The sequence below is a fragment of the Pseudomyrmex gracilis genome, unplaced genomic scaffold (genome assembly GCF_002006095.1).
Source record: "Pseudomyrmex gracilis isolate BER0280 unplaced genomic scaffold, ASM200609v1 scaffold_3, whole genome shotgun sequence".
Classification (NCBI taxonomy): Eukaryota; Metazoa; Arthropoda; class Insecta; order Hymenoptera; family Formicidae; genus Pseudomyrmex; species Pseudomyrmex gracilis.
This window is the reverse complement of record NW_018020587.1, coordinates 1,345,450-1,369,103: the sequence shown is the minus strand read 5'-3', so window position 1 is coordinate 1,369,103 and position 23,654 is coordinate 1,345,450. Positions and strand designations below refer to the sequence as shown.

Here is a 23,654-nt window from a genome sequence, read left to right as displayed (position 1 = left end):
TATTCTATGAGCAGTGTTGAGAAGAAGAAATATTTGGGTCAGCCATGTGCTCGCGCGCGATTCTAACCTTTAAAAGAGGGTAGGTTTATTCTAAGTAACCTAGTAAAAATTGTATCTGGTTTTGTACATTAATTAACAATTAATAATTCATAATACGATGAGTAATAACGTGGAAAACACATGCGAACCCGCGGAGAATGTGGTCACGATCGGTATGCACGTGATAATTAAGAAGCACGACTACAGCAAGATATACAAAGTATCTGAAAACGGTGTTCTGATGTTGGGAAAGGACAAGGTGGAGATGCGCGAGATCGTCGGCAAACCGTTTTACAGCTCCTTCGAGATGGTACCGTTGCCGGGTTGCAAAAGGACCTTTTCGCTGAAACTGGCGCTTGGAACGGAATCGTGGAACGATCTGAAGGGCGAACTCAGCGGTCAGGACAATCGTTCCATCACGGACGACAGCACGTCTCAGAAATTGTCAAAGGACGAAATTCTGCAGCTGCAAGAGTCCGGCAAGACCGGCAAAGAAATACTCGGCAGTCTCATAGAAAACAGCACGTCTTTCGCCGCCAAAACGGAGTACTCGCAGGAGAAATATATAAGGAAGAAGGAGCGCAAATATTGCAAGATCCTGACGGTGCACAAGCCTACCATATCGTCTTTGCACGAGGTGCACTACCGACAGAATCACGAAAAAATTGGAGGACTGAGAATGGACGCCTTGGCGCAGATCTTGTCCTTCAGTGACGTGCAAGCGGACGGTCTGCATTTGCTATATGACAGCGGATCTCAAGGATTACCCGCAGCGGCTATGTTGAACAGAATAGGTGAAAACACCAGTGGTTACTTGATCAATTTGCATCCTGGCAATATGTCTCAAACCGCAATTGTTCAGGCCATGAACTTTCCGCAGGAATTAAGAGATAGGCATATTGCAGTGAATGTTTACAGTTTCTTGAGACTGCATTATCAAGGTGAATCGAGTATATTAGAAAATATATGCAAAAAAACTAGCAGTGTTATAACAAAATCGGACAAGGAGAAAACGGAAGGAGAAAAGCTAGTGAAAGAATCTAAAAATGGCGAGGTATCAGAGATCAGTTCTGAAACTTTGAAGCTCGAAAGCACAGAAGAAAATTGTACACTTCCTGAAAATGATATACAAGAAGATAATGTTTTAAAACGTAAACTTGACGAACCTGAAGAATCCGGGGAAAGTCCACCAATAAAAAAACCAAAATGGTTTTTAGAAACGAAACATGCTCTGGATTTGTTAAGCGAATCAAAAGCTCGCGGTTTAACTATTATAGCGAAAGAACATCCGTCAAATATCGCAGTCGCATTGCTGCCCTTCCTGGGACTCTCACGGCCGTTTGTCATTTTTCACACGTATCGGGAGGCTTTGCAACAGACTTACATGGAACTCAAAGAAAAATACAATGTGATAAACGTGCGACTATTCACGAATTTTTTACGCTCGTATCAAGTATTACCCGACAGGACACATCCCGATATACTGATGACCGATACGGGTGGCTATATCTTGACAGGATATTTAGTTGAATAGAAACAAAGTTTTAAATCTTTTATAAAATGTCTTTGATATAAAAAGTCTTTTATATTTATTCCATATACATATATTATGTATTTATTTCCCGTTCCCATATCCTTCGAAAGAATGTTTTAATTATGCTCGCATATACATTGTGTCTCAATATATAACAGTATTGTTTTGAATTTTTAAAAACTTATTTACTTATTCAAATATTATTGCAAAATAATATTTTTTCCCAATTATTCATATATAATTTTCTAAGCTTATCCAATAAAAAAAAACTAATGTGAGTACAATGATATGATTAAATTATCTTTACATGAAAAACTTAAACAAAATAATGTGGTTTCTTAACTATGATGCCGTATTCTGCAACTGCTGGTGTCAGATCTTCCATAGTTAGTGTATACCGACGATCTTTTCCCTTGGTCTTTGAGTTCTGATTGACACCACGTGTTTTGCAATGCTGTAGCGCATCATTGGCAATTTCTGAGATGAACTTTTGAGCTGCCAGAGACACCAAACGTACTCTGAAATAGCAAAAATTAAGAATAATAACATTTAATAGAATTATTATAACACAAAAATCAATGTAAGAATAATATCTTGTATATTCTTACATTCTAGGATCTGTGGTGTTGAAACCAGCTGTATGCAGGTAATGCTCGCTGATGGCATCTGGTACCTAGTGCGAAAAGAATACAAAGGTAGAACAATGACAACAATGTTGATCATAATTTAAAAAGCGCAATGCACGCGAATACAAAACCAAATATTTTTCTCAGGAATTTTGCAAAAAAACAAATATATACATACCGTAGGTGTGTAATCCTCTAACTGCAGTAAAAAGTCAGCCAACGGTTGTCCCGCAGTCTTGTTTTCCTCGTTATAATTCGGTGGCGTTTCTCTTCCAAAATTCTCTGCCATTTCTTATATATATATATGTGCAAAATTAACACTGTTATAAATTCCTAATCTCAAAGGTTTGGTTTGATGCGCTTGTGGCTCTTGGACCTTTAACCTCAGAGTAATCGCACACTCCGGTAATTTTGTGAAAACTGACACATCCTCTTATCCGATTCGTAAACACTCGACAGCTGCGACGTGTTTTCGATACGATGAACTACGTAACCGTGCTACCAAATCAAATCGGTCGATAAAATCAAATCAAATATCTGGTTTAGAGTTTTGACTACATGTCAAGTTACATAGTCAAAGGCGCGTTCTGCCGCGCGCGCAATATCGATTCTCGAAATATCGCGCGCTTCGATACATTTGAGATCACGAAGATAGTTGTGGCGGGCGCGCGACGCGAAGCAGAACTTCTCTCAAATTCGTTCCGTATTTCTCGCGATTGTTGTTGTTTCTCACGCGAATATCGGTAGCACGTGTGTGTCGCAAAGTGTCGAGCGTTCGCAGTGATACGTAATTAGTGTCGCGCGCTCACCGATGATGCTAATTGGCGAATATATGATGAAGTTGTTTCGCGGCCGTTCGCGCTTTCGCGAGACGAAACAAAATGGCCAATCGCGCGACGCGAAGCAAAGATACGTTCGACTTGTTTCTTAATTTTTCGCGATTATTATCATTTCACGCACAAATATCGCTAGCACGTGTGTGTCGTAATGTATCGGACGTTCGCAGTGACGTATAATTAGTGTCGCGCGCTCGCGAGTAAACGTGTTAATCGGCGAGTTTTTGTAGCTTCTGTAAAGACGCGCGCAGAAACAAAATATCGGGTACGCGCGTGCTGCGTCTACATGATGTGTGTTTAAAAAACAACAACATAACAAAGAACGATGCAAAAACTGTCCAACATATTACAGTAGCTATAAAAAAGATGATTGTAGCAAGCAGCATTGGTGCACCTGCACTGGAGAAGTTTTTCGAGCAATCGAGCGCTGGCACTCGAAGGTAAATTTACAACTCTTACAACTCTTGTTTATTTACTAAAGTTATGTATTTTGAAAGTTTTACGATTGATGTTTACAAGTATGTGTTTTTCTTGTATATATTTTACTAATCAAAAAAATGTTTTGTCACAGAATGCTGTTGTAACGGAAGATGTTGGTGCACCTGCAGAAAGAAAACGCGGAAAAGTCGTTTCGGCAATTGGGTGCTGGCACGAGGGTTGCAGAGGAAGATGCATCGATGGATAACGAAGGGACCGCACAAACATGAGTCACAAAATTAAAGTTTATTACTTGTTCCTTTTAGCTACAACTTTTTTTTTATCTACATTATAAATGTCACACGCGTACTTGTACGATTATCAAAGTAAATTATAGAATACAAATTTTTACTTATTTCCTACGAGATTTTATTATTTTTCTTTAATGCGCTAAATCTATATATAAAGAATTCTCTCTCGTACATGCAATTTATACAAATAGAATACATTATATGTTCTCAATAATATAGTTGAAAGGAACAATTTTGTTATATTGCATGCGTAGTTTGCTTATATCAATCGCACTGATTTCTAATATTGCAAAAGAAGACAATCATGTATCGTGGCATGATTTTCTTTACTCGCTGTATTTATACAATTATGGTGGTGGAACATATAAATCGTAAACATAACAGAATATAGAAGCAAAACAATTCCGTGCATACAGCACGGAACAGAACCAGAACAACGTGAGTACAGTTACGTGTACAAAAACGTGTACATTGCGGCGCTTGAGTAGAAAATATACATGTAAAACACGTTCATGGCCGCTCTCAAGCTTCCCTCTGATCTAAAATCGCTCGTTTACTTACGATTGGTTGATCTTCATATTTTTTTTTATTTTTTTGTTTTTCGCACAAGTGACTTCACTCTTAGGAGATGTATCATAATAAAAAAATACATGTTTATACACAATGAACAAAGGAAGTGGATGAAATACATATGATGTAACTTAACTTATTGATTTCTTTATTACAAAGGAACTATAGAAAGAAATACACAATAGCTGTACAAATAGCACAAGAGACAGTCAAACTTTCACCAGAATCATTCACTCATGTTCAAATATCGTATATTAATGAATCTCTAGTCTAAAAGCTTAGTTTTTTCTTTTGTTGAACATTGAATAAAAGGCACTGGCAAGAATTGCTTCTCTTGTTCTCTTTAATATATACGCCTCTATATTTTCTTTTTCGTATCAATGTGTATGAACAAAATTTTATATTTTGGCAAAATTTAAAAATCTACCTACTCTTAAACGTAACATTGAGGAGTCACACTCCTTCATTTGTTTTAAACTATATTTTACATCTTTTACACTGAACACACCTTTAAGTATCGAAATAATCATTACGCGCGCGAATAAACAACATTATGCAAAAAGTGAAAAGGAAATTTTCTTCTTTTCAAGTCGTGTTTATCTGTCAAAAAATATGTTACATGTAAATTACATATATTTTAGTGTGCTCAGCGTTTGTGTGTACAGGATGTAGCAGGACAAATGGTATATCTGAGAAAAAGATTCTGTGTGAAAAAATTTCTTCAAAAACTAAGCTTTTCACGCACGAAAAACTTTTATTCTACATTTTTAACTTATTATTGTTTTTATGTTGAATCACCTTTCTAGTTCTATCGTGCATTTGTCTTGCCGCAATTCTGTATAAATCTTGTAAAAGTTTTCATAACAAATATATCTCGCTTGCTAATATGTGTGAACCTAATTATATTAAGAGACACATATAGTAGTTAAAGTCGTCACGATTTCATTCATCCTCGACTGGAAACTGTACAGAAAACATAAAGCATATTTCAGGTTTGGTCGCTATGTAATCGATATCATTTACGCGCGAAAGTTCTGAAAGTTTATATCGAAGAATATATGTACAAAATTATCTTATGTTATGCTGTGCCTGCTGCGGCTCAGCGATTTGTTCTCCATTGTGAACCGGTTGTGTCAACGTGTTCTGAAACCACATCATCCAGTTGCTCAGATAATGGCTATCCAATTGATTTTCAGGATTGTCTTTTATCTGCACATCGTTTAATTCTTGAAAGTTGCGAACGGTTCGGAGTTCCGTGAAATTATTGTTCATTGTATGGTTCCCATGCATCCTTACCTCCCTCTTTCTGAGGGCGTCCTTTACTAACCTTTGTTTGCGCTCCTCCTCCGTCTCGATAGCGGACCTGGTGAACCTCATTTCCCTGGCCCTCAAAGCGTCCCGTCGCAATCTCTGCTTCCTCTCCTCTTCCGTTTCCTTGGCGTACTGATTCAGTCGGGCCTCTCGTCGTTTCGCTGACTCTTTGTTCAGTCTTTCCCTCCTCTGTTCCGGCGTCTCGCTCGCATACAACGACAGTCTCTTGATTCTTCTTCTCTCGGCCTCGCGGTCCAACCTTTTCCTTCTGTCCTCCGGCGTTTCGTTGTACATCCTGTATTCCCTTTTCCGCGCTGCTTCAGCGTCGAGCCTCTTCCTCCGTTGCTCCGGTGTTTCGTAATACATTCTCATCTCGCGCCTCTTCGCCGCTTCCTTTGCCAATCTCTGCAGACGTTCCTCCTCGCTCTCCTGCTCGTACAACTTCTTCCGTTTCTCTCTCATACACTCAGCCTTTTTCCTCAATTTTTCTCTGTAATCTTGATGCGCGCTCTTCAGTCTGACATGCTTCTTCGACTTTCTAGCTTTAGGTTTCTCCTGCTCTTGAGTGTCTTTACCGTCTGTCAATTGACTCCTGCGTTTCACGCCGGCGTCATCGACAGAACTTTGCATATTCTGCTTGGCATCTTTCAGGATCCTCAATCGCACGCTATCGTTACTGCTATCGCACAACCATTCCGTAGTGTACAGCGCGTCGTGATCTTCTCCATCCTCCTTCTTTATGTTGATATTCAGCCCGTCCAAGAACTCATTTGGTATCGTTACTGCGGACACATTGTAACTGTTCGTCTGTATCTGCTCGACGTTTCGAATGAAAACTTCCGTTGTGTTCGATTGCTTTGGGAATTCAATATTGATGGAGTCAGAATCTAAACTATCCAAGTAAATAGGATCAGTTAATACATTGGCAATGGCACTGCTCTCCGTGTATTGTATATTTCCTAAAGTGGAATCCGAAATATTCGACTTGCTCCCTTCATTGTCCTCACTGTCAGTTGTTTTCTCATTAATTTGATTAGGATTTTTGGTCTCCTTAATCTCGATAGCACAAAAATGCTGCGCCGCTGTAATTATCTCAACCTCATTGAGATCTGTCTCACATTCATCGTTTCCCTGCTTGTTGTATATAGAGATCAAGTCTGTTGATTGGATCTTTACTTGCACATCGTCTTCAGATATGTCCATATCCTTGTGCGGACTGGATTGTGAGAGCTAAAACATTACACAATTACATAAAATAAAACATATATGAAATTCTACTCTATATAAAAGAGTTGCTTCAGCACATTTTTTAACATATAACGGTTTTTCTATATTTTTGTAACACTGAAGACTATGTGTAACGTATAGGGACCTTCATTTCTCTTGTGACAAAAAATATAAAAGAGTGAGAAAGACGATTAGTAATAAGAAAAATAGTAAAAACCGACAAATTTTAATCATTATCTTGTTCGAATGCACAGGATAATTATAGATTAAAAAAAAAAACCCAGCTGTCAGGCAAACTATATTCCATACCTGCGTATCGTCTGCTTGACAGCTGATTTAAGATGGCAGCGGATATGGCACTTGGAGAAAAAGAAAGAGGATAGTCAAGTGTTTTTTCAATATCTGCCGACACCACTCTCGACACGCTTGTCATTTTTGTTCTCATGTCACATGGCAATGCTGACAAATCGCGCGTTTACGTAGCGTCCATCGAGTTAATTACGAATTTGCCCGAAATCCATCCGAATGTCGAGCGCAGCTCGGCCATCCACGTCCCTTTCGTCATTGCTAAAGCAAACGTACTAGAAAGCAAACTCTACAATAAAAATTAGATTTTATTCAAGCTAAGTTTTTATATTTTTGTCCTACATTTAAGAAAGAATAAAGATAGAATGATGTTTTTACGACAAAAGCGTGTGTTGTGCACGACTTTATTATTTTTTAATACAATAAAATTACGCTAAGCAGAGGAAAATCTGAGGAAAAGAGTCAAATCGTATAACACGGAATAGAACCAAACTAAATCGTGAACGTGACGTATTTTATCCGATGGTTCACGGCTATAGTAGTTCACGAAATGTGCACATTGCGGCGCTCGAGAACGGGAAATGTTTTCGATATAATAATCGATTGTTGGAGACGAAATTTCTATTTGCGAAAAATATCACAAAACTCTCTTTTTCTCTTATTAATTTTATATACATATATATTATAATATATAAAACAATTAAATATATATAATAATATGATATAATATTATATTGTATTATATATATACATCAACCTCTTTTAACATATTGATATCTTCTATTTGCAAACGCACTTTTGATTTAAAATTTAATTTTGCGACGTACTTTTGCTTGACTCGACAATTTGTCAACATGGTTATAAAGTTATTTGACATTTCTCAGTGACGGAAGATTCATCTTCACGCAGCTTCCATTATGCGTGTAAATACGCACATAAGAGATTTAAAAATAATCATTTGATATATTCTCGAATACCAATAAACATACCGATAAATCTCTCGTCCGCCAACTAATATACGCGCACACAAATGCGCGCTCGCATTTTTATGCTCGTATTTTTTTGCCTGTGTGTCCGCGAGCCGTGTGCCTCTTCCAGAAACACAATCCTCAATCATATACCATTAATTACCGACGCGATGCATAACGATTAGCTTTTTCCGGACCATTGCCGTCGCCAAAACGCATATCCGAACTGCCGCATCACGCGCGCGCGCACACACGTCACTAAACGTCAACTCTAAATGGAAACGTCTTAATTATCGGAGCACGTAGTATCGAGGGGAGGACGGGATGCACCCAGGCGCGTCCGCAAAAACCGGACTGTGAACGAACAACCGAGAACCCCGGGACAATAAGACGAGCTTATATACGGAGGGCGAGCGTTTGTGCCGCTATATAAGTATATCAGACTGTTTCTCGTTTCCCGTCACCAAAAGCGAAGACCTTTATCGTCGCGGCGCAAAGAAATGTCCCGCGAAGACACGATATACGCCAATAAATCGCCAAAGGATCCACTATGTCGGCTTAGCTAATTAGACCGATCATTAAAACGACTCCGTACATATAGTGTATACACACCAATTGAATAATGCGCTAAAATTTCAGAGATTTTATGAGTATTTTAACGATGCAAGGGGAGAAAACGTATAAAGGTGTTTTAAGGTGTCAAGTAAAGCAGACGCGTAATGTATAGGGTACGAACACAGAATTTATTTGCGATCGCAGCAATTAAACGAATTCGATGCGCACGTTTCGTGAACTTGAATGAGGAGTCGACCGGTCGCTGCAGAATGCTGCAATGATTCTTTTTTTTCTTACAACCGCTTGACGAAATCATTAGCGAACTAAATCCAATAAGGGGATCCAGTCATCCGCAAGATGTAAAAAATCATTCCTGCCGAAGCGGTCGGCAGCATCGTAATCGACATTAATATGTGTGCGTGCGCATATTTTCTTGATATATAACATGTATTTTGAAATATAACTTTTTACTAATGGATATTGTATATAAAGTTTAATATTTTTATCTCTATATTTATATTTTTTTTTTATCCGTTTATTTCAACTTCATGGAACACAAGCGCTGTTTTATACGCCAGAATTCTTTCGTCGCGCGTTCTTTCACGGCCGCAAGTTCTTTTCGCCAATTGCATTTTAATCGCGTTCCCGGGGCGAGAGATCGTCGACGCGCGTAAATCGCGAATCGCGCTCGCACACTCGGCGGAAACTGGAACGAATGGCGGAGGTAGAACAAACGAACAACACGCACACATATACCTACGCGCAGAAACACTCCGTGAGGAGAGAGAGATACGAGGGACCCGGCAAAACACACAGAATCGCTCGTTCCGCGCGGAAAGAAAAAGCCACGGCGAGTATAATGGATATCTTTATTATCGGAGTCGCGAGTCGGGGTCCCGAGACTTTGCGAGACTCTCCGCAAGCGAAGTTCTCAACCACGATGATCACAACGATGACGTCTCGATCCCGTTCCGGAGCAAGCTCGGGGCCCAATTGGTCCCGCTGGCCCCCCTCGCGACATAAATATTGATGAAAACGATGCGTTTATACGCGAACGACAAGTCCGTCCGCGGTTAAAAAGCCGGGAGATTTATCGGGACGCGATCTGCCGACGACAGCCATTTCCGAACGGATCGTACATCAAGCCGCGCTCGGTCCCGAGATCGCACAGATCGGTTTCCGCGTGTCCCCGAAGTGGTCCGGAGGCGGCGGCGCGGGCCTCGCTTTTACGTCAGGCAAATCGCGAGTCTTACTACGTGTATCTTTTTACACTTATTTCCGAGAGAGATCTATTCTAATCAATACAATATGTCTCGCCCGGGGCGCGCGTGTGTCTCTTTCGGACTTTTGTTACAAACCGGTTTAGAATACGGGTTGCGAAAAAATCACCAGTTTTAATCGCCTATCGCTCGAAACCGAGCTTGTGGCATTGTCCCTCGCACACCGCAACATCGACGATAACTGCCCGAACCTCCGATTTAACAATTTGAATTCGAATGACATAAGAATCCTTTTCAATTATTTCTTCGCAAACTTCAATCTTTGTTTCGCAGTTTTTTGCGAGTGTTCGATCGCGAACATTTCGTGCCCCCGTAGACTTCAACTATTGTACCGTCGTCACCGCAACTTCGTACAATTATTGGAACGTAGACGAGTCAATACTCACAAAAAACCTTCTCTAAAAATCGCTCAAAGATGGGGCTTCGCACATTCTAAGCGCGCCGGCGTATCACGACACAACGGGCTCCCGAGAAAAGATTTCGCCTCATCACCTCAGAGAGCTGTGCAAACTTCTCTTGGTAAACGGCGTTCTCTCCTCATCCCGCACGTTTCTGTTCCCTTCTCTCTCTCCCGTCTGTTCTTCTTTCTCCGTAGCAGATCTCCGATTTTACAGACAGTGTCGACAATGGGTAACTCATCTGAATTTATAATGAATGCTAGTAATTCAATTTTTTGGTGTGGCGCACAAATTGGAGGCTGCGCTCAGGCCGAGCTCCGGACCAATTGGCGGAAGACCAAGAAGAGGGCATAGTCGACGACAACAGTGAATAGAAAGGGGCGCGCCGATCGCTGAAAAGAATCACTCGTATCGCTTATACATCGCTCGTGAGCGTTTCCATTTTTCTGCCAGCTTTCTGCGGCAGAAATGCTTCTCTCTCGTCCCTCCTCCTCGCCTCGCGTCCATCATCTATTTCATTTCAACGAGCACGCTTCCTTTTCATCCTGGTCGTCGCTACTCTCTTTTCGCTCCGTCACAATACCGCTCGGTATTAGAAGAGAATAATAATATGGCAGTATCACTCGACACCCCAAACTAAGGGCAACTAAGAAGAATCTCTTTCTTTTTCTCTTTCTCTCTTAGGACTCTTCTCTCTCTATCTCTTTGCTTCTTTCCTCTCTTTTTTGTTTTCTTTTGTTTTTTTTATCTTTGTCCTCGCGCCGCTCGCGAGATCCGTCGTCATCGGCTCTCTCACGCCTCGTCGTTCCTTTTTCGGTCTCGTCACGCGTCCCGCGTGCGGTTTTCGTTCCTCCTTGTATTTGGCCGACCGTCGTCACGTGGTTTTCGGAGATAATTCCCGATACACACGACACACAAGATAGCCGCCGATATAATTTCCGACGCGGCATTTTATTACGCCGCGCGCCTCCTCTCATCGCGCTGTCTGCACGTCTCGCTTCCTCCCGTTTCGCGACGTCACATTTTGTTTGTTTAAGGCCGCCGCGCGCAACAGACAGCCGCCGTTCGATCGAGCGTGTCTCGGACGGATTAGAGTTTCAGCTAGCTCCTCTTCTTTTCTCGGCGAATTTGTGTGTGATTAGAGAGAGAGAGAGAGAGAGATCGTCTCGCGTGCTACGAATGGGTGTTGCACTATGAAAGCGCGCGCACATGCGGGAGCACGTGTCTAAACTACCGCATGCGTTACACATTGTTAAATTGTATAAGCACTGAAGTTAGCGCGCTACATAATTTACGGTTTCGCGCACGCATCGCAGCTTCCGAGGAGAAAGCTTGTACATGATGCACAGAGCATGGTTACATGCGCGTGTCAGCGACAGAGGATTTCACTGTGTATCATTAGGTTTACGTGCAATTGCGCGAAGATGTAAGAAGAGATGTCGCGCGAGTTTGAACTTTGATTTTTCGCTCTAAAAAAGCTTTTCAAACCAAAAGCGTTTAATTTTTTTTCTCGGTTTTCTTTTATGATTCTCTTTGCGCGCGTCAAACGGAGCTTCGTTTAGAAACGGAAAAAGTCCGGGGATTACAACGGACGCAAACTAATGCACGCGCGCGAAATGCGCCTAATTCGTTCTGCCGCTTTGAAAAATAATCGCACGAGAATCCTTTATCGCGAACAAAAGCGCGCGCGCGATAAAGGATTCGCGTGCGAAGCGTTATTCCTCGCAACGCGGCAAATCTGGTTTTATGCTCATCGCAGCGCGCCGACCGCACAGGCATACGTATTAATTTATTCCAACGTGCGTGCATTTCTCTTCTCTTTCAGCGCGGGTCACATTGTGGTGGCTCGCGGTTAGATAATAACGCGCCGGCGGTTGTAAATTATGCCAAAACCGATCTGGAAAATAGATGGGGCTGTTCGATAGTTCTGAGATCGCGAAAATCGCAAAAACCGTTCTTCGGGAAAATAATAAAAGAACGCGTTGAAAAAAAATCTAACGACGGACTTCTACGAAGTAATGTTTTTACAAAGGGATAACGAATGATAATGAGAAGCGAGAGTGCGCGTTCAGTAAAATTCTGTCATCACAATACAGAATCGCTTCTGTAAAGACGCGCGCATATGGTTTCAGATTTCTCGGATGACCAAAACCGTGTATTTTTATTTATTGAGAGATTACGGGAAGGGTAATTTATAGCATCAAGCACGCGCGCGCGCGCGCGCACTCTTGGTTCGGGAAAGAAAAGACGCTCGTAACGGCATCTTTGACAATAACGGTCGTAGATATCAGTTATGCGACTGCTTTTGCATCGCGCGCGATCTATCCGTAATCTGCGAGAATCGTTTGAGCCCGTTCGTCCTAATCGCTCTACGAACCTATCCTTAATTGCCTGCGTATATCCTTTTAGTTTGCAGAAAGCGTGACAGCTCGACTTATCTAAATAATTATTGGCAAGTAACGGGACGCTCGCGCTTTATGCAACGTCATGCCGCGCATGTGATCTCTCTCCGACTATAGTTCGGCGATGCTTCTGAACAATCTCTCGAACCATCTACCTACTCGTCGTCAACTCTGTCGAGATTTTCCTCGCGAGATATTTGTTTCTTATTAAAAACATTCGAAAACAATGTGTTTATTTCGCGTTTTTATGTAACTTTTTTAAAATATATTTTCACCGCTTTTGCGGTCAGAAATAGTGCAAGTGCCTTCGAGAGATTTTTTATATCCTGTCTTTGGATTAGATTGTGTGTTACCAGTGAAGTTGTTGAAACACACCGATCGAATTCGTGCGACGCGTGTTTCTCATCGTACACGAATAATTAAGTTTTGCGCACGTTCTCCGCAAAAATAAGCGCGAGGATACGATGAGTAATGGACAGGATAGACGAAGAGAGTGAGAGAGAAAAGGGGGGAACGTGGTGGGAAATATATATCTTGTTTCGGACAAGGTACGGCGCGCGCGCACCTGCGTCGAAATAAATTATGGAGTTATCGCAATAGTTAATCCGTCAGTTAACGCGCGGCCGACCTTACACTGTCTTTTGCCGCAAATCACCGAGTGGGACATACCCTTAATCGATTTTACATACGAAGGAGGAAAATTAACGCCTCACAACAAACAAAATATGCATCGATGCGAACAAGAGGCTTATGTGTAGCGTCGATGCCGCAGCCTTCTTCTGTATTCAACAAGTAACAGTAGTCTGAGCGTTGCGATAATCGCGAAAACGAGAGACACGACGAAGGCAATCAGCGAAAAGTCAGTAGGACAAGAAGGGATCTAAATTTTTATTTCTTCGTGACAACCAAGTTCTTTCGTCAGACGACATTTCAATCGACGTAAGTCAAAGAATACATCAGAGGTAAAATTATTTTGTCATTAACGAGCAAAGCGTTCGCTGAGTTTTTAACGTCAATTTTTTTGTCTCTGTCTCGATTTCAGAAAAGATTAAAAGTTAACAAAAAAAAACCAAATAGACTTGAAATATAAATTTCGATAAATATTCTTCACCTTTCAACAGCTCGTCGCGAAATTTTGTAACGACCTCTTAACGATCGTCAAATTGTCCGCTGAACAATTATATCGGCACTCCTTTTTTCCGTGTCATCCTCTCCACAATCACACGTATAACTCATCTTGGCCGGGACGGGGGGATGCAATACTAGAAACATGAATCATTGTCTGACGTAGGTACTGTTATCACTTTATTTCTACCGTGCGTTAATTAATGCTCGGCAATCCCGTGAAATCATTGTCGGGGCAACGGCCTTGCAAGCGGCCTCGCCGCGCTTCATCACCATTTTGTCGTCGGTTCTTACATCGTCGTGTCGTCGTCAGATCCGATTTATTCGAGAAAAAAAAAACAAACAGTATAAGCCTTAAATCCGACGTCTCATCTTCATTCATTTATCTTCGATATAAGTCATCTCACATTACGTGCATATATTTCGCGACAAAACTTCATTTACGAACGTCTATTAGCGATAAATAATCTACGTCTTTAATAAGAATTCGCGCATACATATTCGGTGTTTATCATAACTTAATTCGGTGCGAAGTAACTACTGGAATATGCGCGAAAAAACTTCCGCGTCGATAAATCATCATCTCGACGTCGCACCATTTGATAAATTCTACCAAATATTCATCTTCTCGAAAATCGAACTTAGCTTAATAAGCAATGCGAAAATGTCTTCTCTCATTTTCCACGCTTCTGAAAGATACTCGCGCTCGAAGGAAGCTACTCATTTAATGCCGCGCTGAGGGGTTACAGTACAACATCAGACTGTTGACGCTCATAATACTCACAGAAAATACGTCCGGGTTCGCCGAGTCATATATCACGAGCTCTCTTGTAAGCAGGCAGAAGAAACACGATGAAGGCGGATAAACGTGGCCTTTTACAACGCTTACGTATTTTCCTTGCCCGTATCTGAGAAAGCGTCGTTTTCGCGATTTTTACTCCATAAAAACAGCGACTGACTAAAAATAAAAATCTCTTTTATTACTTACACTCAACTGTAACGCACTTACCACCTCCGATTCAAAATGTTCTGCATTTTTGCTACGCGGGTTCAACGAGTTCAATCTGATGCTATATACACTTTCGCGCGAGGCGCCCGTGAAACGAAACAAATTTCGGCGAATCCGCAGGTTCGGGGCACACATGTGCGGGCACAATGATCATTACCGGTGTAAGGACGAGACCGATAATCGATCCGGGATCGCGATCGATCGAGCAACAAACACCGTGTGTGCGCGCAAGCGGCGCTCTCGCACCTCCGCGGCGCCCGCCCATCGATCGTTAAGCTAAATTAAGTGGTTACACTTTGTTTGATCGGACCTCTACCGGAGGCCCGAATTAAGTTGTTATCGCGAATTAGCTGATTATACCGGGCGGCGGTGCGAGGTGTCGGTTTGATTTGTTGTTCGCGAAACATCGCCGCGCCGCCGCCCGGTTTGTTTGCGCGCCACGCCTCGCGTGGTGGCTTCCAGGTCGCTTATGGCCTGACCCCTGAAAATAAGCCGCGCGCTGATGGTCGGTATCGTTCCCCTAAGTCCCGCTGTGTGACCCCTTTGCCCCGCAGCTTTCGCGCGCAGACCTTAATTGGGACGGATTTTAATAGCGAGCGATCGCAACGAATTATACCGACGATGCTCGGGTAGGATATTCTTCGCAGCGAGCTGACGTACGTGCGAAATCGACGATGCAAGCCCGATATTCTGGAGTGGATAAATCAGGATTTTTCTTTTGTCTCTCTTTCTTTTGCAAAAAGGATTTAGCTTTCTTGATATCTGAGTGTTTACATCAATAAAAAATATCAATGTGTAAAAGGAGAAAATATACTATAAAAGATTTTGTTATCGTTTGCGATAAAAATCGAAACGTGTTCTCATGAAAAAATCATTTGTCTCTCGAAAAAGTTATGAAACAACTGAAAAATCTCGATGCGTTTTCCACGTAGAGCTATTCCACCTCGTCCCAAGTTAACGAACTGAATCTTACAAGCGAGATACGAGTCGGAGAAGAAGAAGAAGAAGCCACGATAAAAGAGACACGAGGAAAGGCGAGGAAAGAGAAGAGGCTTTTGTGCGAGAGAAGCAAAGAAAAAGAAAGAAGAGGACCCCTTACGTTATTTTCCACGAAAATTATAGCCATCTATGCGCGTAATCCTCTTTATGGCCGCGTTGCATCAAATTATAACTGCAGCGCGCGCGCGCTTCCACCGCTGTCTCGCACGGTCTTCTTTCTCCTCCCTTTTCTTTCTTTCTCTCTCGAGCATTCAAGGGCCTTCTTGGACCCTTCCCCGGGGCCTGTCGTCGTTCTACCAATACCGTCTATCTCTCGCGGGGCCCTCACGACGCTCGTTTACCCCTTTTTCGCCTGCGCTCGTCCCCGAAGCCTCGTAAAACGGCGCGCAGCATTCCGCCAATCATCGCGCCACGGCGAGACGTGTATGACCCCTGACGATCCCTGGCCGCGACCTAACCGAACCGCAGCCGACTCAGCTTCTCAGGTCCACGTGGACACGATGATAAATCGATAAGTCATCAATGCAATCGGAGAAGCGGCGCGCGCGCGCGACTTTTCCGATTGCATCGATGACTTAAAGCCGCGATTACGCTAAACAGCCTGTCCTGTAACTCTGACAGCGCTAATTCGAGCTCAATTTACTGCTATCAGAAAAATGAAAAGAAGTTTTGGTATTAGTTATTGTACGTCCGCGTGTGTATAGTTGCGTTTTTTCGCGACGAACAATCGGTCAGTAAAACGGTAGTGCGATGGATTAACGGGATAACCGGAAGCGTGGACAATCGCGAAAACTAATTACGAATAATTGGACGTAGGCAGATATCGGATGCGTGCTCGTAAGCGGACGGTTATTTTTTCCGCGGAGAACATTCACGGAGATGCGGGAGAGCACGTCTCCTCTCTCTATCGCGGCAAGTGATAATTCCGCGAGAAGATTACACGCCGCCGCGTGTCGTAAAGCGCCGTTAGAAAAATCGCGTTTATGCGTATATCGACACTCGCGCGTCGATATACCGTACAACGCGTGTCTCTGCGCGGCCGTAAAGCATCTTCAAGATAAGCGCAACCATCGAGCGATCTCGCGTCGCGATTCCGGCGAATATTGTGCGTCGGAGAAGTAATTTGTCCTTGAACGAGATATTTTACGGAATAATTTACCGTCGCGGCGTAGTTTCGGAGCATCCGTAATACACTACGTTTTGATGCAAAAAGTGGACGTTATATTGCTTTCCCTCTCTTTCTCTCTATCTATTTTTCTTTTTCTCTTGCCTTCTTTCGTCCTGCTTCTTTTGCCTCTCGTTTCTCTCATCGTCCCGTACCACGAAAGGAGCATCCCGCGTAAGGCGTTCCTTGTCGTCGGAATCCCAGGACGCGCAGAAAAAGCCGCGACGACGGACCGCGAAGACGTGCCAACCTGTAATTGTTCCCCGATGTAATTGCCCGCTCTCGCACCGGTCTGGTCTACTCGCCGGAGCCTCCTTTCGCACGTTCTCCGGAGAATCTGAAAATTCGTGCTCCCTTTCGTTCGATCGAGAGTTTCTTTCGCGAAACTAATCAACGTTTCTCAAACGGCGAAACAAAGTTTGATCGATAGAATATCGTCGTAGAATTCGAACGTATCAGATTTAATTTTTGTTTCATCGCAAGACTCTAAATTCTTTGAAGGAGTTTCGCGCTTTCGAAAAGATTTCTTCATCGATGTATCGTCGCAACAAAGTGTCAAGTGTACGAAGATGAACGACAACAACACGCGCACGATCGGGACAGAAGAAACATCGAGCGATTTCGAGATGGGACGCGAGGTAGAGAATCACGAGGAGAAAAAAAAAAGAAGAAAAGAGAGGGCGAGGCCGATACGTTTGTGGAAAGGTTCGAAGTCAGGGGAATATAAGGGTCGGGAACATAATTATCCAGCGAGTCAAGAAACTCAAAGACCGCGAGGAAGAGGAAGATAAAGGAAAACGATAGGATCGGCGGGAGGGAGGGTTTATTCTCCGGTGTGGCTGGAATCCGAAATGTTCGGAGGGTGCGTTATCTTTTTGCGTCGTTTCTCTCGACAGCGCCACTCGCGGATTCCACGATACAAGGTAGTGCGGTTGTGTGTGTAATTGCGCGTATGCTTCATATCGTACATATGCAGGTGCGAGAGCGAATAAGCACGTGCGCCGGATAACGCACGATTGGAATCTTCTATTCGCGCAAAAAGCAACGATATGTAAAGCGCTTCTTCGAGATATATTGCGTTATTTTGTATTTCAACTAATTACGTTATTTTTTTTATTGAAAGCGAGAGAGTTCAAGACCGTTGACGAAAACTCAGGTAGCAGAAATCACGCACAAACAGTCTGAGCTTCGACAATTAATTGGCCCTCGTTCGAGAAGCGGCAAAAAGTGTCGGGACTTGCGCCCTGCTTCGGCACCATGGGACCGGAGAGATTAGAGCTCCGGTCACCTCGGTTTTTTGTTCCCGTCCGTGACGACAGGGGCGAGAAATTGAAAAGTGGCGGCGCTAATTAAAAGTTTCGTCTTCTCTGCGTTCGACACGTTCTCCCTCCCATTTGCGTTTCTTTGAATTTCTAATTTCGGTTCACGCGATCAAGTGAAAGTACAATTACAACTAAATAATCGCTAATCTCGACGCACAAAATTATCTTTTCTGATTTGTTCTTCTATTTTAAGCGCATATTCCGTAGGAAATCGAATCGCGCATACATCCGGGAGTCGCAGAAAAGACAAGAGAAAGAGAGAAAGAGAGAGAGAGAAGGGAAGAGAGAGCGAGAAAGAGTGTTGATCCTATAGCGGTAACGAGTCGAGACGGCTCGAGAACATCGGCGGTGCCACTTCAAAGCGGGAATCCCGCGCAATCAGGCCCCATGCCCTCTCGAGAGGCACGCTTGAAAAACCGAACGCGAGAGGATACTACCACGTCGTGTCCCCTGCGCTTCTCGCGTGTCCTCTTTGCGATCTCGCGGTTCACAGCCGCGATCGAAGACGAAAATCATCGGTTTTCTTTCTCTTGTCTTTTATCTATTCTCTTTCGCTGCTCTTATCTTCAATACACGGAAACAAAAAACGCAAATTTAATATTTTATTTCTTATTCTTTTAAATATCTGCTATTTTCTAATTTGTTTTTATTTAATCGCGTGCACAATATTTCCTTCGAAATTGTTTGATTCTTACAATCTAATCTTTCCGACTTGGCGCAACGCGCCGAAGTATCGTTAGAAAAGACGTGGAAACGAATTAATTAGTCGGATCTCCTACGGGCCGCACGCGCCGTGATATATTAATAAATTATTTCTTTTCCCCCGTCTCGGTTCTTCCTCTCGGTTCTTTTTTCGTCGTTTGCTCTGCGGTAACTGTAAATGCGGAACGGCGTCATTAGCGGCCACCGCGATGCACACACCTTTTTTTCTTTTCTTTTTTCTTTTTTTAATTGCTGCTTTCGGTCACGTGCGCCTAGAAAAACATCCGCCAGGACAGTTACGAGTAATTACACTCGCGTATAAAATATTGCTAGCGTATTAAATGCGAAATGAGTGCTTGGATATAATTTAATGCATTTCTACTGTCAACGTAATAAATCCCCGCTTTAATACCCTTTTCTTCCGGCGCGAATAAAATCTCTTCTCGCGCGCGTTTGCCCCTTCCAAAGCTGACGGTAGATTCGCCCCGGTAACGGATTAACGTAAATGTTGTTGGTGGATTAACATCTCGTGCTCTTTATTACTTTATGAATCGATATAAGTTTTTTCGACAAGAGAAGAATTACGTGTGCAAAAACTTTATGGACAGTTCTGGTTGAATTTGATTGCTCGATGATTAACACAGCGTTGCTTCATGATTTTAATCATGAATGATTTAATCATGAACTGTTTAATGAAAAAGCTAAAGTGTTCCTGAGTAATCTCGATACGAACTACATATAAATTTCATACAGAGAGTCAGATCCTATATTAAAAAAGGCATGCGCGTTTGGAGTCGAATATATCGCACCTATTGTTGCCTCTTTTCCGCGTTGCCGATTGGTTGGTTGGTTGATCGAGTCGAATCGAATAGGTGACAGGAAAGAGTAGAAAAACCACGTAAAAATAACGTGACTGTAATTTATATTATATATAACATTAAATAATACATATTATACATATAATTTATTATATATTTATAATATTATACTTTATATTGTATTATATGTATTATATACATACTACAGAGTAATGTCACTGACCTCGGCCGCGCGGCCTTGGCGGGGTCATTGACCTCGGCCGCGCGATCTTGGCGGGGTCAATGACCTCGGCCGCGCGGCCTTGGCGGGGTCACTGACCTCAACCGCGCGGCCTTGGCGGGGTCACTGACCTCGGCCGCGCGGCCTTGGTGGGGGGGGGGGTCAATGACCTCGGTCGCGCGACCGCGGCGGTGTTACTGACTTCGGTCACGTGATTACGGTATATATATGTATATATATATATATATATACATATATGCGTATGTGTGTGTATTATATATAAATATAGAATATTACATATAATATATATAGTATTCTCTTTTTTACCTTTTTCCCTGTCACGTAACTTTAGTCACGTGTTGTTTTTCCACTTCTCTCTCTCACTATTTTTTGAGTTTGATTTTCATGCGTTATTTCTGACATTTCTCATATGTGTATTATATAATATGGTTTATAAGACGTATATACTATCTGTCATCGCGGTGACAGGTTGTGTTCACTGACAACACGTTAAATAAACATAACAATAGCGTGCGCGTAGCGCGCGCCTGTGTTGTGCTAGTATTAAAAAAAATCAAACGGATTAAATTATCAAATTGAAAGCAGCTGTTTCGGTAAAACTCTTTCGGGCTGAAACTAATCGCTGCTTTGCACAACATCGCGCATTTTGATCAAAATTTCCCGGAAGGGGAAAGTTATTCGTGCGCGCGATAAACGTCACACGTCGGAATATCCTCCAACCGTTTCTCTCGCGTCGCGAAAACGCAGATTACTTGTGCCGATATGACTAGTTACTCACGGTAATTGGTCGAGGCCTTGTTCCCCGTAGAGATCTCTAGGTTTTGTTATACGCGCGCTCTTTTGACGGCTTTATTCGCGCTATCTCTCCGCGGCGGTCATCATTCCGAGGGCCTCCTTTCGCAAAACGGTCTCCGTAAGATGTAAATGTTCGCTCATCTCGAGCTGGGTAACGGTAGTGCTACGTCGCAGGCAGGTGTCACACCTGTCGCTTTTACTATCTCCGGGAACGAATTAATTACGCTGTTGTAAATGTAGTCGAGGGCGAGGGGGATTGCAAATAAAAAACATTACAAATTATCGATTCTCCCTCGAACTTGAAGTTTACATCCGAATTCGGCTTACATCGAAATAGCAAAAGAAACATGAAATTTTCATTTCAAGAAATATTAAGATTTATGTAAATTTATTCGTAAACTACTTTGTAAAACAACAGGTTTTGCTTGATAATAAGCTTGTTTTATTAGCAGACCATATGAGCGACGCGTCTTTAAAACGTCGCGCGTAGTAGAATTTAATTTATAAATGCATTAAACACCATTATGCGTTCCTATATACAACGTCACTAAATAGCGAGCATAAGTTTTAATTACTCTAATCTTGTTGATATTTACGTCGTCTTGCTTATATCACAGACAAAACACAATGCTGGTTATAACACGTTGTTTGCAAGACCTTGCGTTTCTTATGTTATATCATAACTAATGCGTGCATTGTAATAACGATTAAAAGATAAGATGTCAAACACAGATATCTATAATAACAACGTGGAAAAACTTGCGATGCAACTGAAAATGTTTGCAAAAACTGTCAAACTTGAGACAAAGTTTGTAATTATCAATGAAATGATATTTATCAACATTATTAGAAAAAAATTAAAGAACGTTGCACGCACATAATGATACATATAAATCTTACAGAAAAAAATGATCAAATCAGTGTTTCTAATAAACATGCGTAATGATTGATACTAAAAAAATTTCACATTGTCAAATTGCGCGCGATAAAAAATGACGATCGATTTTATCGTAACAAATTATGTATAGAAATTGTTGCAGAGCGACACAAGACTTGATAATTATACTAATATCTACTGACGAGTCTTATGTGTCACATCTTTTTGCAAAATTGCTCGCAAAAGATGTAATAATCAAAGCTCACTTTATTTCCTGGCCACAATGCGTTTCAATTTGTTTTTTCCGCGCACGGACACGTCACGTGTCGCGCAGATTATCCATATAAAAGTGAAAAACCGCGTGATCTAACCAGTGTATGATGTGCATCAAATCAGACACAATGATCAAGCCAATCTTCATTGCGCTACTCTGCTTGGCAGTGGTAAGAAATCGATTTTATTTACAATTTTATTGATCAATTCTAGAGAAAAAGTAATACCATAATGTATACAAGTACACGCATACAAGTTTACAGAATATATATTTCAAGTAATGTGTTTGAATAAAATTGATATTGTTAAAAATATTCAAAAAACGTTTTATTTTCTTTCTATAAAAACGCAATAATATACACAAATTGAACAATACAATAATTGATGATTTTCTATATAGTGACTCACAAAACTAATTGTTTTGAGATTTGTTCTAAAAAAATCAATATTAATTTAACATCCAAAGTAAATGTTCTTTTGAAGTTCACATTTCTTACGAGTTATAACTCTACTCTTTTATGTAGGTTTTAATTATTTTATTTTTACAACACAGTTAAAGTTAAAATAATAAATATAAATATATTGTGTCACTTAATTCATAGTATTAGTTTGTTAATAAGTAACACATGACAAATGAGTTAGTTTACCTTAAAATTTAGAGTAGACTTTCTGGAATATGTAAAAAAAACGTTAAAATTAACATTTTCTTTTTTACTGTGAATACACATTACTTGCTTTTTTTAATAGATGGTATGTAAATTTACTTTTAGTTTTTTTAATTCTACATACGTATATTTAGAGTACATTATAGTTAAAAATGATGTAAATTTTTTCAGTTATCAGTCAGTATGGCAACACCCAATAGTATGCCAGGCGTAAGTAAAAACATTAGATATATTGAACCATTAATGTATACTGCACTTTTCAAACCTGCATTAATTTTTTGCCAACATTTTTGATTTTTTATCTTGTGCAAGGATATATAAGAATTTCCGTTTAATGTTGTCAAATAGGACACAATAAAAAATAAATAAAAAAATAAATAGACATAGCATTTATGTAACTCAAACTTTCAAAACGTATCGCTTATTATATTTGATTTAAATTTGTTTATAAATGTGTTTTATTTTGCTTATATCTATATTAAGTTTTTTTGTGTTTATGCATATTCAAAAAGAAAGCTGACATGAAGAGTATAGTAAATACTGCGAAAAGTGCGCATTTAGTGCGACGTTCAGCAAACCCAGTAGCACAAATGCCGGGAGGAGGCGCAGGTATGGGAGGAGGCTTCGGAGGAAGCATGGGAGGAAGCATGGGAGGAATGGGAGAAATGGGAAGAGGAAAATAAGGAAAATGATGACTACCTTAAAGTAAATATTTTTCAAATTGGTAATATTATTCTCCAAAACAATATGAAGCAATTTTCTTCAAAGTTCTTTGTAAAAACAAGTTTGCGTTATTTGTTTCGATATACTTATATAAATTTATTTTGCAGATGTCACCGGACAGATATCGCACGCGTTGCGGAATAATGCTGACAACATTCAC

General features: G+C 41.3%; 3 protein-coding genes across 4 annotated transcripts; 1 reads left to right on the top strand and 2 right to left on the bottom strand.

The window, feature by feature from the left end:
- Positions 1-134: 134 nt before the first annotated feature.
- Positions 135-1,595, top strand: LOC109855677 (tRNA (adenine(58)-N(1))-methyltransferase non-catalytic subunit TRM6). Its single transcript, XM_020430164.1, has one exon. It carries the CDS (start codon positions 158-160, stop codon positions 1,571-1,573), a length of 1,416 nt encoding a protein of 471 aa, XP_020285753.1. The 5' UTR covers positions 135-157; the 3' UTR covers positions 1,574-1,595.
- A 7-nt stretch (positions 1,596-1,602) lies between these two features.
- On the bottom strand, positions 1,603-2,626 carry LOC109855684 (transcription initiation factor TFIID subunit 10-like). The gene is made up of 3 exons (XM_020430191.1): positions 2,378-2,626; positions 2,182-2,246; positions 1,603-2,091 (listed from the first exon to the last, which is right to left on the bottom strand). Exons 1-3 carry the CDS (start codon positions 2,486-2,488, stop codon positions 1,890-1,892), a joined length of 378 nt encoding a protein of 125 aa, XP_020285780.1. The 5' UTR covers positions 2,489-2,626; the 3' UTR covers positions 1,603-1,889.
- A 1,126-nt stretch (positions 2,627-3,752) lies between these two features.
- LOC109855742 (vicilin-like seed storage protein At2g18540) lies at positions 3,753-7,433 on the bottom strand. Of its 2 annotated transcripts, XM_020430309.1 has the most exons (3): positions 7,181-7,433; positions 5,661-6,874; positions 5,453-5,542 (listed from the first exon to the last, which is right to left on the bottom strand). In XM_020430309.1, exons 2-3 carry the CDS (start codon positions 6,845-6,847, stop codon positions 5,539-5,541), a joined length of 1,191 nt encoding a protein of 396 aa, XP_020285898.1. In that variant the 5' UTR covers positions 6,848-6,874; positions 7,181-7,433; the 3' UTR covers positions 5,453-5,538. The 2 variants fall into 2 exon arrangements, with proteins under 2 accessions (XP_020285889.1, XP_020285898.1); XM_020430300.1 differs by having other exon boundaries at positions 3,753-6,874.
- Positions 7,434-23,654: the final 16,221 nt, after the last annotated feature.